The 19,612-nt window shown below is 38.3% G+C and overlaps 1 protein-coding gene across 1 annotated transcript in view; it reads left to right on the top strand.

Moving 5' to 3' along the window:
* The window catches only part of aff2 (AF4/FMR2 family, member 2), a 154,111-nt gene that overhangs the window by 104,111 nt on the left and 30,388 nt on the right, over window positions 1–19,612 (top strand). The window contains 1 exon segment of the mRNA XM_041989755.1: window positions 16,905–17,022. Coding sequence (XP_041845689.1) covers window positions 16,905–17,022 — 118 coding nt within the window.

Raw genomic sequence — 19,612 nt, 5'->3', positions numbered from 1 at the left:
AATCAGAAAAAATTTAGTCTGGATTAAAGCTATCCAGATTTAGGAATCCCATTTGTCAGGATGGAGGATCACTTTTACCCTGGTTGTTCAAAGTAACATTGGATTGGATCACCCTGATCCAGAATTCCATTTTTCAGAATCACCAAATCCAGATAAGCAGGATTTACAACAGGTAGAAGAGCCGGTGTGGGGTCACTTTGCGTAAGTTTCACTTTGCGTAAGTTTCACTTTGCGACAACACACAGAAATCATGAACATCCTCTTCTATGTATAATTGTACGACTTCTCATCAGAGCCACAACAAAATATAAAACTAATCCGTTAACAACTACGTTGTGGATATTCTGGAATCTTCTTCATGAAGACACAACGTCCCTCTCTGTGACGATGTTAATGATGCGCTGGAGCCCCGTGGTGAGGAACCGGACCAACCTCTGGCTTTCTGTCATAATGAGGAACTGACTGGACGTGTAGTGAGGGATGCAGTCGTTAGCCATTAATTCGTAACAGGTTCTTCCCTGAATATGCAGCGAAGAAGGACGAGAACATGGATTATATTGTGTTTGTTGTTGACATTGGCTTCGGTTTATTTCATGGGAAAGGTTAATGTTATGTTTTATTGTTGCTGTACTATGCTGACAGGCTTAACAGGCAGCCTCTGCTACTTTATCTACTTTAGCCCTGTAACACTTAAACAACTTATAAATATTAGCATATGCACTGACTAAAAAGTTCTATTATTTGATCAAATCTGAGGTTTTACTGCAGTTTTCTCCTGAAATCCGCCTTGGAATCCTGTTCCCTGTTGGGATCAGGATAATCCTGTTTTCCTGGATCAAAGTTATCCGGATCCTACTCAGAAGTTTTGGACAACACAAACTAAGGGTTTTGTCCGATAACAACCAGGACTGGATTACATTATCCAATCTTGGAATCCTTCTTTCCCTTTTGAACAACCCATTTTCAAGATTTGATCCAATCCGATAAAAGAAATCCGATCGGATAACGTTTGAACAATCGGCCCATAGGTTTTATTCCCATATCTTTAATGCAATGGACTCCAATACCTCAGTGAACGAGACCTGGGGCTCAATCTTAAAGAAAAAGATCAATGGGACAACATTCCTAATTTACTACACAGCTTCTCTATCTGTGCCAGACACGACCTGGTTCAATGCAAACTCTTCTGCAGGATTTAGACTGTAAAAAACTGATCCAGATAATGTGGAAGACTATAACAGATGCAGCCTGATCTTTTGGTCGTGTCCAACACTGGCAGACATTTGGTCCAAAATATCTGTGTCTAATATTTATGTCTATTCAAAGTTTAGGAGAAAATCGAGTTTTAAAGTCACCATGTGGAGTCAATGAAGAAGCTCATAGTCGGGATGCAGAGTGGATTACAAAGAAAGCAGCAACATAATGAAACACTTTTTTACTGAAGGAATTTCTCACCTTTTAGTCATCACTGATTCTGGAGGGAATATTTGCGTCCTGAGGATGACGATTGGTCATCTATCAACAGTGAAAGTGATGCTTCTGTTGGAAAGCCACTTCCTTGAGAAAGGAGGAAGAGCATCACAGGTGGATCAGATAGTTTGATGGGGCAACTGGGTATTTTGGAAACTAAGATTTGATTAATATTAAAGCCACCAATTCCCTGTTACTACTGTTGGTTTACATTCTGGTTTTTGTTTAATTTATTATGGTGACATGAAAAAAAAAACAACAAATATATATTTTTAAAAAGTCATAGTTCATATGGATTCTAATGCAGCTGCCAACCTGCAATGCCACAATATGCAGATTAGATGACTCATTTTACTCCCATGAAAAACTTTGGCTCATATTGTTTTGTAATGCCTTAACATTACAAAACACTTTGTTTAAAATAAAAAATCTGGCACCTAAAGGGTTAATTCTACTAAACTGGAAGCAGACTTCAGCCCTGTCCTATGGCCGGTGGGTCAATGATGTCCTATACCACCAAAAGTTGGAGAGGCTAAACCCCAATTTCCACATGTGCGTGTGTGCCGTTGCCTCCGCAGCTGTTTGTGGCCATTTTAGTCGATGGTTTGGTTCCCAGCAGGCGCACTGCCGTCCATTTCAGAAGCGGCTTGTTGCAGCTCTCTGCTAAACTTTCGCACTGAGTCTATTCAGGTAGAGACAGACTGGAAATCAGACACTGGAGCAGTGTAAAAGTTTCAAGTAATTTTCAAAATAAAAGCCTCTGTGCAGATTTGCTTTCGCTGAACCCTGACAAGTGTGGATTGATCCACCACGGAGGTCGTCATGAAACCACGGTGCAGCGGGCACGTGGTGCACATGCACCCGGTGTGAATGCACCATAAGGTTCTCTCTCAAAGGCTCGCTTCACTGTTCATGATAGACTCATTAGACATCACACCTGAGGAGACAAATAGATGATTTATTCTCTTTTTTTTTATTAATGTATCATTATTTTCTTTAAATTATCCCTTATTAATCCCCCCCAGGGTCGGAAGGGTTAGGGGTGGGAACTTAAGAGGTGGAAATTCTGAGCATTGCTTCTTTGTAAGTGATGCTCTTCCCTATGCTGCTCTGTGGACAAGTTGTATTGTTGATGATCAGTAAACATGATATGAAAAAGTAGTAGAACAATTAGTGACGCTCATCACCTCAAATCAGCTGAGCAGAGCATTCGCCAACATAAGCTTCAGGATAACATTAGCTTCAGGCTAAAATTAGCTTCAGGCTAACATTAGCTTCAGGCTAACATTAGCTTTAGGCTAACGGTAGCTAGCTAGTGTTGAGAAATGCTTTTACTAGTTATTAATATTGCAATCAGCTGGTTGTTGTGTAACAGTCCATGCACGTTTTCCCTGTGAGGTAAGTGTGAGATCAAATATGATCAAAGCAGGTGGAGCATTGCTCACGATTCTCTGTCCAGCTGGATAAGCTTAAGAATAGCCCGTAATATGTGATTCACCTTTTTCTCAGATCTTTCTGTGCCTACAGCTTTGAGATGACAGAGATTATCTTTACCTTACCTGTTGAAACTGGGCTTACAGGAGGATGCAAAATGTGTAGATTCATCCCCACTGTCCTCTGAAATGTTGCTCCTGCTCTTTAACATATTTGAATCAGTGAAAGTTGGTTTGTTTGGCTTGGTGAACCTCATTGCTTCTGTAATCACATTACCTTCGGGCCTGCATGTTGTTAGCTTACGAACAGGCAGGTTAAACCGTGTGGATGCACCTTGCCTACCTGGGGTTTGTATTGTTCTGTGATCGGGGCTCAAATGTGAAACACCTTCACAAAAACACTGTCACTTGACACTGCTTGGGAGATTATGCTACATATGTAGGAATGGAAACCTATTATAGCCTTCCCCACAGTGTTGCCCCGGGCAAACACACTCACATGGACACAAACACACACAAATAGAGCTTCCCTGTATAAGAAAAGGTGATTTTTTTTTCACTATATTTTTCCAAGTTTGGAAGTAATGCCCTATAGTACATCTGTACTAAATCATAAATCATCAGTGTAAATAAACAGTGAAATAAAAATATTCCTGTCCAGGGTAAACAAGCACACATACAGACAGGCTCGTGAACATACATCCACACGTGTGATTGGGTAGGAGGCCGAGAGAGACTGTGAAGCCAGCTGCGAGAAGGAAGCTCTGCCAAATGGAGGGCAGAAGCAGCCAAGTGAAGGCAGATGACGAGATGACAGATGAACCGACTCCAGATGGCCTCCACATCTTCACTTCACAGTCATCTAACACCGTTTTGCATATTTCCACTTGTTTCTGCGTAAGAATCTACATTTACCTGCTCGTCTTCGCTTTGTTTCTATGTTGGCTGCAGTTTATCTGAGCCGAGGCTCGTCTGGCTCGAAGCCATCCCTTCCGTTGTCTGTAGGGCCGGATCGGTTCAGTTTTACAGCAGAAGCAACAGCAGTCTGTAAGAAAATCTGCAGCTGACTCTGGTTTTTCTGATCCATTTTTAATTCCTACTGGTTAATTATTGGTGAGAGAGTCCAGACTGAACGAGACGGTGTTACACTGGAGGATAGAAATGGGAAATTAGGATTTTTGATACAACTTGTGTTGATTTTCTGAAATTGCTGCAGAAGAAGGAAGGTGTTTCTACACAACTGTACAATAAGCACCTGTAATTATTTGTAATTAAGATCCTTGCAGGGAATATACAGAGAAAACATAACAATACAACAAAACTAATGCTGAGAAATAAGTTTTCAGCTAATAACTCTTTAAGAATCCTCTAAATTAAAGTACAAAGTCTTGACTTAAAGCAGCCAACGATGAAAAGAAAAGTTTAAAAGACCTTCAGAAAGTTTGGGCTATTGCTCATGGCCACTTTAAAAGATTACAAGAGTCTGGACGCTTAGAAGACAAATATAAAAAATTTAGAAGAGCTCTGGAGTTTTTGCACTGTACTCTCTACAGGGCCTTAGGAAGGATATTCGAGGTATTAATTAATATATTAAACCCAGTAAGAAAATGTCTGTCCAAAATAATTGTTTTAACCACTTTAGTATTGCTATAAATATTGATTAAATAATAGATTTGCCCACACGCCTAGAAGCCTATTAGAGATATTTTAGACTCACAGCATCATGAAAACTGTGAGCAAGGTGTGATGGAGGCATCGGTGAAGGAGAGAAAGGCCTTCATGACACAAATACCACCAGGTGGTAGACGAGAGATTCACTTAACTCCAGCTCAAACCTGCAAAGTCTCCGTCAAACAAGAGTAAATGTCTGGATGGATGACTGAGCAAATGTCGTCGGCCCACAGCCAGTAGAGGGGCAACTACCAAGTTACACTGTAAAAAAAACTTTAAAAAACAGTAATAGCTGGGGTACCTGAGAAGTAAAAAAAAAATTATTAAAAAATATAGTTTATACTTTTTATACTGTTTGATGGGATCTTTTGTTTTATTTTGGCTCTTAATGCTTTAGGAAAGATGAGAACATGTATAAAACCAATTAAATTGCCTCTAATTATTCTGTTCTATTCTATTCTGTTCTATTCTACAGTCATTTGGCAGAAGCTTTTCTCCAAAGTGACTTACATCTGAGAGGACGAACAACACAAACAAGAATAATTACAGTTACAGTTACAGGCCTTGCTCAAGGGCCACAGTAGTTCACTCAGGCCTGAGTCCTTTAGTCTTAGTTTTATTATAAACATTTACCGTTTATGCTATAACAGTTTAAATACACAAAATTACACTTTTTTACAGTGTAGATAATTCAGTGCTTGGTAACCATGAAGAGATTATTTACATAATAAACAAAAATGCTTCACAGGCAGGAAATCACAAAACATTGATCTAAAATGACAAAGATACAAATCTAGAATTGGACTAAATTAAATATCACATAAACCTGGTAAAAAACAAAGAGAAACAAAGAGAAAATAGGACTGAAGCCTGGTGAGAAACAAGACCAAACGAGCAAGCTCTCATGAAATGTTACAGGAAATGAAGCTGCCACTATTATTATTATTATTATTATTATTATTATTATTATTATTATCTTTATTATTAGTATTATTATTAGTATTATTATCATTATTATAAAGCGAGCATAAAGATGGAGCTTTCCATGGTTAAACATAACAGAACCAGGATCAGAACATCATAAAACCACAAATCATCACAAAAAAACACTAAAGATGCACAAAACCACCTAAATGAGACACTCAATGACCTCCAAGAGACACAAAATTACAATCAACCAACGCAAAGTGAGCAGTAATAGTCAGAAGAAAACTATCGAGCATGCACCTGCAACATGTGCAGCTGGAAACCGAATCCAAACACCATCGTGTGGTTTGTGGTTGTCTGGGAGTTTTCCTCCTCTGAAGCAGGACTGCTGGGGCCTTTCATAAATCCACCTTTTTTCATATTAAATATCCAGCTTATGAAATGCATGATTAAATTCCTTCACAAGGCTGAGATGATTTATTTTTAAAGATTACACTTTTTATTTCTCTTGCAAAGAAGAAGTCAGGAAGGGTTCATGGTGGATGGAGGTATATAAACATATCTGTTGTTTTTAATCTTTAATTAAATTTAATCTTTTCTCTTATCGTCACTAAGTGATTGTGAGTGCTTAATGATGGAAAGAACAAATCAGACTCTGAGGTAAGTGAGTGTTTCTGCTAATAGATCTAATATAGACATTTCAGAAATGTGCTTCCTTCATTAAAAGTGTTTATTCAGTTAAACTGGAGCCATTAAATCAGTTGACAGAGATGGAAATCTACCTTAAGGCCACACTCTTTCCCAGATAACATGGCTGAACTCAACACTGTCAGATATCGCTCTGCTGGTATGAAAAGAGCCATTATTCACTCACAGCTCTGAGTCCTGGCCGCCTGTCTGGAAAGCCGCTGTATTAAAAAGAGCGGCTTTGCGGCTGCCTTTAAGAATGTGTCTGTCATGTGGATCTTCTGAAGCCCGCTGGACGTCGTATCATACCAACTGATCGTTTTGTCAAGGCTGTTGTAAGACTTTCATTTCCCCTGTTGTGCTTGTGATTTTATCACACGGATAAACAGAAAGACACCAAAGCTTCTGCTAGAGCCCGAGGATCTGACAAAGGCTACTGCGTTAGTCTTATCTGTGTAACTTATGCAACGTTGACACAGTCGCACAGGAAAAACACAGCAGAGGCTCTGTGGCCTAAATAAGTGGTTTAATTTCTACAGTTTATACAAGTTGGAAAACAGTGGGAGGGGATTAATTTACATGGTTTTTATATTGTTAAAGAGGAGTTATTATGAAGAAAAGGACTTTTTCAGCTTTTATCTGGTTCACAAACTTAACCTGGACACTTTTACTAAGCTTTGACGTGTCAGTTATACTTCTACATCACATTATTCACACTGAACAAACCCAAACTATAAATTTATTATTTTAGTGATCAAATAGTTTTAACCCTCTGATGAATTACTAAAAACAGCAGCACAATTTTTTACATACAACATTTTACTTCTCCGTTAATTTTATGATATATTAATTTATTTATTTTACAGTGAGTGGCAGTATATTGGATGACTCTAATGAAGTGGATAATTTGCACATACCATCCCCACTAATACATATACTAGAAAACAGCCTTTAAATATGTAACCACTGTAGTACACACAATAGTAATAATGGATTAGATTTATACAGCCCTTTTCAAGGCACTCAAAGCATTTTACATTAATTCCATTGTGCATTAACTCCTCATTTATACATGGTGATTATCCACGCCAATCCACGCCAACGGCCTCTCCAACCACCACCCAACATTCGTCCACAAAGGACACAACAGATTGACTGGGGAAGCGGGATTTGAACTGCCAACCTTTTGGTCATTGGACGACATGAGCTAATTCCAAGTGTCAATTCCACTTTGCCTCAGACCAATGAGCTTTGGTCCAGAGAAAATGTCGCTGTTTCTGGATGCTGTTCACATCTGATTTCCAGTAGAATATCATGTATAATGCATGAATAAAGGCAAAGGCAAATTTATTTGTACAGCACATTTCATTTACAAGACGATTCAAAGTGCTTTACATTAACATTACAGCAGGATGCAGAAAGCCTAACATGAAAGAATGTCACTGCTTCAACATCCTATATTTTGTTTTTATTCTAGTGGAAATAAAATATGGGTTTATGAGTTTAAAAAATGATTGCATTCTGTTTTTATTGACATTTTACGCAGCATTCTTTTGGGAATTTGGGTTAGACTTAAAATGAATTTGAACCGAAGAAGCTGTAAATTCATAGTTTTAAATGGAATTGTTCTGCATCTTTTTTGTAGAACAGAGATGTCAAACCCTGGTCCTCAAGGGCCACTGTCCTGCAGGTTGCAGTTGTTTCCCTGCTCCAACACTAGATTAAAATCAAATGGCTCCAACAACTTGTCCAGTTCTGCACAAAGACCCGTTGATTTCAGTTAAGGGGGTAGAAGCAGGGAAACATCTAAAACCTGCAGGCCAGCGGCCCTCGAGGACGGGACTTTGACATCTGTGATGCAGAATTTTAAACATAAATGCTTCCATGTGATGCATTGCACCAGAGTTAGCCTTAGGCTAATTTACATCTCCAGTCCCCGATCTCTGTGGTGAAGCATGTCAAAGACATTTCATAAAGACTTCAGGAAATTATGTCAACTCAAAAAATGCAGAATGTTTCCTTTAATGTTTGCTCACCTCCATGTTTATGTTTCTCATAAAATAGGAGGAAGTAAAGAAACAGCATGTGGAAAATAAGTGTTTACGGAGATGCGGCTAAATAAAAGACATTTAGACAGACGACTCTTTGGATAAAGATCTCTTCTATGGTACATCACTCACAAACAACCAACATATGTTTTACCATAACTAACTAACTACAAATGCAATATGGTAAACGTCTATCAAATCATCAATCCAGATGCACAAACTCAGTCTTGGATGAAGTTTATATGTCTTAACTCCAGCTGAATGGTGTAGAAATGCACCCAAAATGTCCTGTTCAAAGCTGCTCTGTCAGTCTGCTCCAGCTGGCATTGCACTTTAATTTGGCACCAACTTCAGCAATAAATTATTTTTGACGGCTGATGGCTGATTCCCGAGAAAGGCGGAGGAAAGAGAGCCAGCCAGATGTACTGTAATACTTTCACACAAATACAGTGCTCACTTCTTTTATCTTGTTCCTCCAACACAGAATGTTTATGTTGCCAGAATGAAACGGACTGGAGAGCAGTTAGCTGAAAATCCCACAGAGAGTAAAAGACACACACTTTTCTTCAACTTTGTTTTGTTCTCTTTACACAAAAAGACAAACATCTCAGTGTGGAAAATATAAACTCCTTTCGTACTTCCAGACAGTTTTATCTGTTGGAAAGTGAATGGCTGTAATGAAACTTCATTACAAGATCTCTGTAAATGTATTAAATCTTCATGTCACTGGTATGTTTATAGGAGTTTCTTTTGTAGCATCAAATAGACTTTTCATCTTATAAATATCCAACAAAAATACCAAACATAAAAATAAATGCTTCAGGATGCAGAAGAAGTCATTCATGGCAAATCACTGCCAGAAATCCTCTTTTATCCTTCACTATTGACAAGTCAAAACACTCAGCTTATGTTTATTCTCACCTTGTTTTCTTGCCAAATGTCTTATTGATAATGTGAGCTAGTCTGCAGATGCTCATCCAACAACCAGGTGCTTTAGTTTTAGATTAAAAAACATGCCTGAAATTTTTGTGGCGAAAAGGAGAAACATTTTCAGGTATAAACTGTTGACTCTCCAAACTAGACTTTATAAATGGGGTGACCAGAGCTTTAGCAAGACTATCAGGTCTGTTCTGACCTGAACTGCGTCCTTCTTCTTTACAAAGAAAAGTCAGAAATATTTTCCTTTCTCTTCATTCTTATATATTCCTATAAAAATCAGACTTTACAGTTTCATGCTGTAGCTATTTAAAACTCAATCAGCAGCCTTGCTAGCCTCCTGTTGAAATGAAGCTGGATTATGTAGCACTAGCTTAGTAGGGGCGAAGTAACGTGGATACTGAGGCTCTCTTTCAGTATCTTTATAGTTTATTTTCAGTTCCAATGTGAAATCTTGATAAAACTGAGTTGATGTGTAGTCCCAAAATACCCCTACTGAAGATGAAATATGACAAGCTTCCCCCACATTAGTGTAAAACTAATCTAGTGATAGCATAGAACTAGATTAGCACTGCTACATAGCTTCATGCTAACATCAGGTTAGTAGTCTTACATAACATTAGCAGCAGTACTTGTACAGGAACAACATCTCTTCTAGAAATGTGCAAACACATGTCAATATTTTCAATATTGGAAGCTACAGTACAGTAATTTACTTTAAACTGGTGTAGTGATACTGGTGATCTGTGCACGACTGTTCTGCCCTGTTCTTCTAGTGACCTGTCAATCACCTGAGGCGACACCTGGGGTGTCCAATCAGATTTCAGAGGTGGTCATTACCAAAGTGCTCTCTTGAAGAAGCCACAAAGAAGGCAATAATACTTTCTCCTGCATAAGGAGGAAGGCGTGATGGACAGGTGGAAGAGTCGAACGCTGTACTTCAACCACAGGCAGCATGTAAGACATGAGATTGAGACCAATTTGTTCTCCATCAGAGGCATAAAACACTTTAACCTCAATTCCTGGTTGGATTTAAACAACATTGCTTCAGTCGAATTAGGAAACAGTCAGGGTTTGAGCTAAAATATATTCTTTTTGCAGTGTAAAACCTTACCTCCATGGAGGCTGTTTTACAGGTTGCTATGGTTACCAAACACATCGCTACAGAATGTCCTGGTTGGATTTAGACTGTAACATCACTTGGGTTGGATCTTTTTTTCCCCTTTAATAACTGTCATGGATACCACTTCTACCCTTCACCTGTAGTTTCTCTCCAGACCACAAGAGGTTGCAGATTTTCTGACTGTAACTATGATCCATAAGTTTTGGGGAGGTGGACCACCCTGAATCCTCCATCTACAGCTGATAAAGCATCTGCTCAAACTATTGCTGTCCAATAAAACTTATAACGCTAAATTATTTATTGGCTTAGAAACAGCATTTTAAACACTTGTTAATATGTCTAATTATTTCCCATGAAGCTTCCTGAAAACATTATATAAATCAATGTGGGAAAGATTAAAGTGAATTGTAGGAAAGTATGAAAAATCCAAACAATTTAGAGAAAAATATGCCTGAAATCTGTATTTGACATAGGATTTAGTTTTACAGCCTCTGAAAACCTGCCTGCTGCACTGTTTTTTGAGAAAGTAAAAGGTTTGGATTAAAAGCAGCTGGAATCCACGTTACACCGACTACTGCTGTTTTTCCAAGAGGTCCGACTGTCAGATGAGCAGGAATGTACCGTAGTTGCATCACAGCCTGTAAGATTAGAATCAATAAAACTAACGAGCCTCCTCTGCGAGAAATCTGCTGCTCACTCACATACAGAACTTTTTATTCTCTTTAGTTAAACATCAAAAAGAAACTTTACAGACTAAAAGAAGAAAAGAAAGAAAGAGATAAAGTTGAAGACATGTCCGCCATCACCATCTGCTGGTTTGTCTGCCTCAGGCTTCCAAATAGCCAATCTGCCTCCTGTAAAAAGATTTAGAAAATGTTTTATAGTGCCAGAAATTGTCATAAATCATTCATTTGTGCACATCATTTGTCAGATTTTAGCCTATTTACTTGAATCGGGTGATAAGAAGTTGATAGATACCACACAATCCAACAGACATAGATGATATTCTTAAAAAAAAAAAAAATCCAGGCGAAGATGCTGATTTTGGTCTTTGGAAAGTGTAGTTTTAATTTCATGATCAGTGATTCTTCAATTAATAATTTATACATTATATCCACTCTTCTAATGTATTTCTTTGTTTGACCTATGGTCAAAATTGATATTATTTTCATGATACACTCAGGACTGGAGCTAGAGGGGGAGCGAGGGTGGCACTGACCATCTCTGAAATCTGATTGGACACCCCAGGTACCTGAAGGAGGACAGAAACGTGTCACTAAACCAGTCTGAAGTCCATTTTTAAAGCTGTTTCCTAACTAGTCCTCTTTTAAAAATGTGACATCTGCTGCTCATTTCTAGAAGAGATTTAGTAACAAAATGCAACTAATGTAAAGCTACTAGCCTGATGTTAGCATGTAGCTACATAGCCACATTATTTTAGTTTATAATAGATCGCTGTCTCGGCAGAATGCAGAAACAAGTACTTTAATCTAAAACCCAGAATCACAGGAACCACACGACAGGGAAAACCACAAGGATCTGAGCAAGGAAACAGAAAACCAGGGGGTATAAATACACCGAGGGATTAATAGCGATCAGGTGAAGTGAATCAGCTAAATCAAACCAGGTGCACTAATGACAGGAAGCAAAACAGAACTAACAAGGAAAGGAACCAGAATTTCTCCTTTGGGGGATTAATAAAGTTTTTATCTATCTATCTATCTATCTATCTATCCATCTATCTATCCATCTATCCATCTATCCATCTATCCATCTATCCATCCATCCATCCATCCATCCATCCATCCATCCATCCACCCACCTACAAAAATAAAGGAAACAGAACTAATCACAACCATAAATACCAAAAACTACTGAACCAAAAGACTAAGCTCATGACACCAGCTTATTTAGTTTTCAGCGTATTCAGGGGCTACACATCAACGCATTTAAGATTAACTTAGCTCTATTGATTATTTCAGAGTAGTTGCCTAGGCAGAAGTTGCATACACACACACAAACACACAATCATGTATAAAGGAGTTTAACTTGATGCTTTGCTGTTATTGTTTCAGCCGGGGTGCTAATAGAGTAAACTGAGGAGAAAATCTTATTGGAAATGAAAGAAAGATGAAAGAGTAGAGTGAGAATAGATGAGTAATGATAGAAGAAAAACAAGACTGCATTCATACAGTATCTAGTGTGTGTGTGTGTGTGTGTGTGTGAAAGAGTGTATGTGCTGCCTGAGGAACAGTTGATGGATTTGCTGCTTGACTGCTCACACAGATTGGTGCCTGCTGTGATGGCAGCCTTGAACTGAAATTATGTGCACACACAAAGAGAACTACACATAATTGCAATTTCTGTGTGTGCATGTGCGTTTGTGTGTATTCTTAAGTTGGGGTGAGCGAGTGTGTTGCCTCCAGGAGGGCATTTAAAGCACCGTGGGGGGATGGATGAACACGAGACCAGTCAAGACAACTGAACAAGTTCAGAATGCTGCATTTATACGTTTATTTATAGATATTCTAATTAGTCTCGGTCACATGCTTCATTTTAAATCCTGATCATTTCTCTGATCATTTATTGTGTTTTAAAACTAATAAAATGAGATAAACACTGAACTGAATACAAAAGGAAAGAGATTTTACCAGTTTCTTTAGTTTTTGTCTTCCTTTGGTCGTAGTAATAATTTGATGTTCTTCAATTAGCTATTTACCAAAAATATTGAGGTTACATAATGAAAATAGGTTTTCAAAGTATTTTAAAAACAAAACATGTCAGAGTCACCAAAATTTGTAAACTTAGCATAAAAGTAAGGAAATTTGCATTTGGTGGATTATTTAATATTTATTTATTTATTAATCCCAGCTGGTGTTGTATCATACATGACTGGAGAGCCTGGTACAACGAAGGAGGAGTAACAAGGCTAAACATTAGGGATGGGCATTATAGCTGTTTTTTTAAGTCAACTACTCAGGCCTACCAAATTTATATATATATATATATATATATATATATATATGCAAACTCCTCAGATATGCTTTTTTGGTTCATGCCCCATACGTCACTTTTAGACGTCACCAACAAAATTTTTGTGTAAGTTTTTAGTGGAAAACAAGTATCTTTATCTTCATCGTCATCGTTATCGTTAGTTATCGTTATCTTTATCGTTATCTCTGTCTTTATCTTTAAGAACCACTCTGTGGCACCGTGAGTGTAGCTGGTTGCTGAGGAAACTGGATTCATCCTGGTTTCAGTGAAGTGTTAACGAATATATTTAGTGTTCAGTAGTTTTTAATTATGATACATAATTAGAGATACAATTGGGTTAAATTAAATTCATTACAAACAAATTTGTTTTGCAACAACAATCTGTTTTGGTTTATTTAAAAAAACTGATCTGTTTTTTTACTTTGTGTATAATAGAGGCTTTATAAATAAAAAGAATAAAAACAAGCGAGCTTGCAGGTTGATGTTAAAATCTGTAAAGTTTTCTTTTCATAGTAAACTATATTTATCAATATATCTACCACCTCGAGGGTGTTCCTTTTTCTTCACTCTTTGATCATCTGGCCTGGATGTCTTTCAAGCATGACGTTACATCCCAATATCTCTACATATACGACAGATTTATTCAGCATCCTAATCCTGAAAAAACTTTTTGGGCTTGTCCATTTCCTGAAAAAGAGCATTGTTTATCTAAATAATTCTTTTAATGTAAATTCCCTCAAATCTGTACTTTAAATTACTATATCATATGGTTGGATAATACTCATGTTCAGGGTACAGCTGTCTCTTTTGTATATCTGTTAAAATATATATGATATTTTATTTTTTTTTCCCAAGCTGGTGCTGAAGGGTTTTCGTGAAACTCTACTCCAGCTAATATATATACCATATATATTTCATTATCATTGTCCAGCAATCATCTCACCCTTTCATGGGAATGGCAACAAGCATCAAACACCAAAGCCAGAAAACAAAGTAGGGGCAGGAGAGAAAGTCATGACCCAGCAGGGACGGTAAATAACACTGACACTGATTGAGACTAACTGGCTGGATGAGTCAGGAAAGACTGCAGGGCTTCATTTACAAGTACTGAAGAAAACATGCTTGTTACCACACATGCCACTCACATTTGCAAGCTTTCTATTCAATAAGCATCCGTCAGGCTGAAGGTCTGAAAGTTTCTTATAGAAGCTTGTAAACAGAACATGTGTTCAGGGCAGTATGCGATATATATATATATATATATATATATATATATATATATATATATATATATATATATGTATGTATATATATATATATATATATATATATATATATACATACATACATACATACATATATATTATGGACGGTGCTAGTTCTGCCTTTATTGAAAAAAATATTATTTATATTCTAGAGACTAGTATTTAGGTCAGAAACATGGAATTATTATTTTTAATTATTGTAAAGTGAACTCAGATTTTAACCTTTTAACCTTAATTACATGTCTATATAGTGTTCATATGCTACATGGCTCACTGTAAGCAAAATCAGCCATAAATAACTAGGCTGAAGATTTTTGTTTTGAATCTTCAGAGCACCACATACATCTGCAGAAAGGTCATGGTCTACATAGGACTGCTTTGTTGGGCTCAACAAGCAGAGCAGTGGGAAACTGGTTCTCGGTCTAACCAGCATCTCCCAGCTCATGAATTCCTCATTGGGAATTTCAAAGCTGCGGGAGCTCGGCGCTAACTGAGTTAGCCCTTCCCAGCGCTCAGCTGGGAGCTCATGAGGACCCAGACTAGCCATGACCTCCAAGCTGAGTGCTTGGCTGGTAATTGGAGAACTGAGTTAGTAGCTGATTGAGTACGGAGACAAATTAGACTCAAAAACAATTACAACTGTGCAATGCATCATTTACAAAACAAGGGGCAAAAATAGAGAGAAAGAGAGGTCCTTCCCACTTCGAAAAAATGAAAAAGAATGTAACGCTTGAATCTGACTGAAATCCTGATAACCCAGCTTTCTTCCAGCACGTATTCACCATGTATTTATGAAGCTGTGAGGAGTCCGGATGCCGATCAGAGATGTAATCTGATCTGTTTGCATCAGATGTGTGCATTTAATGATGGAAATGATCCCATGTGAGGTTGAAGGGAAGAAATCTGGGTGCTATATTTTAACATGTGTATAGTATGTGTGTTATTTTTCTCTAAGTTATTTTCATGTTCAAATTACTTGATATTTTTGCATCAATTTTACAAGCAATCTGCCCCTCAAAATTATCCTAAAGATTTCTCAAACTTCTTTCACGTGCAGTTTCTCCTGCACTTACACAAATTAAATATGAAAGCATGGGAATTTTTCCAGGCTTTCATCCAAATATGACCATTATAGCAACAGCTTTTACGATTTTCTGTCAAATCGCCTTAAATTCCCGGTTGCCCCGACTCCTGTTTCCATCCACTTCCATTCTATTTTACTCTGAATTTTTCATCAACTCATGAGGTGAGGGGTGTTTTTAACTTTAGCAAAAAATTACGTAAAGATCTGTGTGTTCGGCAGAGACTCCTTTTTGTCTGTGAAGAGCAACAGTTTGTCTCAGAGTTGCGAGGAGCCATAAATCAACCGAAGGCCTTGACTTTGTGTCTGCTTCTTTGTGACTAAGCAGGCAGGCCATTGCCATGGTTACACAGATGCTCTGTAACATGGCTGACCCCGTAATTAGCATGTTTTAAGCAGCCAGTGTGCACATATCTGAGCAGGCAGGAGCTGCGTTGGCACCGATTCAAGTTTTTTCAGAAATGTTCTAGTTGAGCCGAATTTTTCTCCATAAATGAGCAGGACTTTCAAGTAGGGTAATGATCTGGAGCTTGTGAACTAGCCAAACGGGAGCCATGAGTTGGGTCTGCTCATTGCATGAACCAGGAGCTTCCTTGCCAAACATTTCTTTCTAATACTGCTGAAAGTTGATATATTACCGCTCTGAAATTTAGCTTGAACGTGATCTTATATAATTTAACTTCCCTTCTTGGGAATCACTCTCAAAGTGGTTAACAGAGTCAGAGTAAACTGGGACACCTTTGTCAGCAGCTGGCAAAAAGAGATGTGGGATCGGGAGCCAGAATAGCATCATTCACCAAAGAGGTGATTTCTAAAGAGCTACTAGCTTAAAACCTGGGATATCGTGGTATTATGTGTGGACTGTCTTGAAGAAACTGATAAAAAATGGCGAGGCTGCTTTAAGTCCACAGTTTTCTTTCGTGGCAAAAACATTTGAATGAGCAATTTTGTGAAAAACCAAAGCGTTTTTAAAGGAATTAATGACTACTACAGCAGGGGTTTGACAACATAAAGAGACAATATGAACATATGGAACCTTCAGATCTTCGGGTTGAATATTTTGAGGACAATATTTCCAGTCATGGATCTGAGGACTTTGTTTATTTAAAAACACGTTGTGGATTTTTTTATCTACTCCCACCAAATGTTAAACCTTTGGGAACTCTTTGGTTTTATTTTTTCAGCAGCGTGTGACGTTGTTTTGGTTTGGCTACATTCAGAAATGTTGATTTTTCCTCCCTCGTGTCTCCTGTCTGTCTTTTCTTGTAGCGGTGCATCGGGGAGCAGCAGTGAGTCTGAGAGCAGCTCAGAGTCCGACACCGACGAGTCCGAGAGCAGCTCCAGCGACAGCGAGTATAATCAGGCCTCCCGCACACACACTCCAGAGGTAGGATGTCTGTTTGCATGTTCCCACTGAATGACGTGATCATGGAGAATGCTTCACTTCAGAGCTGTTCCTCTCATGGCTGAGACTCATCTCAGCTGAGTCATTGTTTACTTCATTTAGAAATAAAAACTAAAAGTTAATGGATGCTTTCAGCTCTGACAAGTGTCACCGATTTGTTTGCATTTTATTAAAAGTCAGACACACTTATGTGCTGTCGCTGCCCTTCTTAACCCCACCCTCCTTATTTACCAATTTTTACCTCTGTTTTAGTCTGTATATTAAACTGTCTCCTCCCAAGAGACACTTTGTGTTTTTTTTTTTGTTTTTTTTTTAATGCTCTGAAAGTCATAAAAACCCTCCAACTGCAGAGGACTAAATTAAAACATTAGTTATCACATTATTTTAATGGCTTAACGCTGCCTGATTTTATAGGCATATGCAGTCTAACACAGAGTCATGGATTAATTCAGGCGTTGAGGAGGGAAATGGCGATAAAATAAGCAAGAAGCAGCATGAAGCAGCATGTTGAAAAGTTACCCAACACAGAAAAACTTTTCTTTCCCTTTTTACTGAAAATGTTTTCACTGTTTTTTTTATCCTGGTTAAGTTATTAAGTTTTCCGTCGTTTATGGCTAAACTGTGACACTTCAGGCGAAGCAAATTTATTTGTGCATTTCATGTACAGGACAATTCAAAGTGCTTTACATAAACCATTAAAAGCATTACAGCGGGGTGCAGGAAGCAATAGCAATCGCATTAAAAAGAAACATTACAAGAATAAACTAAATTTAAATAAAAACAGAAAGAAAAAGCTAAAATAAAATAAGTAAAATGCAAAAAATAAAGAGAGGTTGTTAAGCTACAACCATCCTGATGAAAGTGCTTTTATGCTTCCTTTGGTTAGCACGGTCGCTTCGCAGCAGGAGGTTCCTGGTTTAAACCTCAGCTGGACTCTTTCCATGAGGAGTTTGCATGTTCTCTCCATGCATGCATGGGTTCTCTTCAGCTTCGCTTCTCAGTCTGGATTAAGTTGAATTTACACTGATGGTGAAGTTTTGTAATATTCAACAATTCAAACAGATCAATAAAACTAATTTAAAAGTAAAAATGGCTAGCTGCTTTAGAGTATGTACCATAATAGAAACGGTTAACAGTTATCCCGACTTAAAGGTAGAAGCTGTCCAGGCCACACAATGGCTGCTACTGGCAAAATTGTTATGTTCATGAATATTCATTTAGATGCTGGAAAACCTATTGTGAATGTTAATATCTGGTAATTTCACCGTAAAAGATGGGAGGATGAAAAACGAGAGGGCACCAACGAAGAATCACTGACTACTTTCAAGGATAAGGACTGGTCAATTTTCCCTAACGCAAAGCAACACTGAGTTTTCGGGCTCCCCCACCTGTTAAATCCCACTTTAACCACTGGGTACAGTCTCGGTCCAGTTACAGAAAAAGCTCGGCCACCTCTAAGTTTCCTGTTGGTTGAGAGGACGGTTAAAAGTGATGGTCTGCTAACTGGAGGGAACCTGACAGTGTGTTTGGTTAAAGCAGGTCTGATAGATACTGTGGGACGGGATTGTGGAGGCATTTAAAAACTAAGAAAAGAACTTTAAAATCGACTCTAAAATGAACGGGTAGCCAATGAAAGGATGCCACAACCGGAGTAATGTGCTCTCGTCTTTTAGTTCCAGTTAAAAGTCGAGCTGCAGCCGATCAAGGAGGTCTGACTGAGCCCAACATCAAATGAGATGAAACAGTCTAAGCAATAAGAAATGAAAGCGTGGATTAAAATTTCCAGATGATGCAGAGAAAGAAATGGGTTGACTTTAGACTGCTGTCTTAGCTGAAAGGAACTAGACTGGACCACTGAGCTGATTTAAGAGGTTACCGTCTAAACGTACTGCAAGGTTTATTGCTGCAGGTTTTAAATAAAAGTCAGGAACCAGAACCCAAGTCAACCGGATCCTGCACTGACCTGCTTCTCAGGCTGTGGCTGAGCTGAGTCCCCAATGATTCCAGCGTTGATGGACCAGGTCCTCCATAGGTCACAGTTTAACCCCAATGGTTCTTCCTGCTGACCTCACCACCCTCCTCAGAGCCTTCCTACCTGAGGCGCTGCTGCTCTCATGTCAGAAAGAGATGTCGCTTGTCAGCACAGACACAAAAAGTGTAAAAGGTGGAGTACTGATGGAGGTGGATGTGCCCTCTTCAGCCTTCTCGGGAAGTGAAGGCCCTCCACTTGGTGAGGGAGGAGACGTTCAGGGACCAGGTCAGGTCATCAGTCACTTCATGTCCTGTACCACCTCTACCACTGGTGATGGTTACTGGGTTGTGAGGGGGTCGTTTTTCCTGAAGTCCATCACCAGTTCCTTTCTTTTTCCAGTGTTTAGGATCAAATTGTTGTGGTATTACATGTAAATTAAAATACTGAGAAATTATCTATTTATCATCAGATTTAAAGTCATAGTGATTCAAAGTCATCATCATGAGTAAAAAAAAACATTATGAGATTAAAAAAAATTCATAATTAAGTTAAAAATTCACAATTATCAGACAGAAAGTCAGATAATTCAGATACTGAGAC

The sequence above is a fragment of the Melanotaenia boesemani genome, chromosome 7, assembly GCF_017639745.1.
Source record: "Melanotaenia boesemani isolate fMelBoe1 chromosome 7, fMelBoe1.pri, whole genome shotgun sequence".
In the NCBI taxonomy this organism is placed as follows: Eukaryota; Metazoa; Chordata; class Actinopteri; order Atheriniformes; family Melanotaeniidae; genus Melanotaenia; species Melanotaenia boesemani.
Note: the sequence above shows the minus strand (reverse complement) of the source record. Positions and strands in the feature narration are given on the sequence as shown.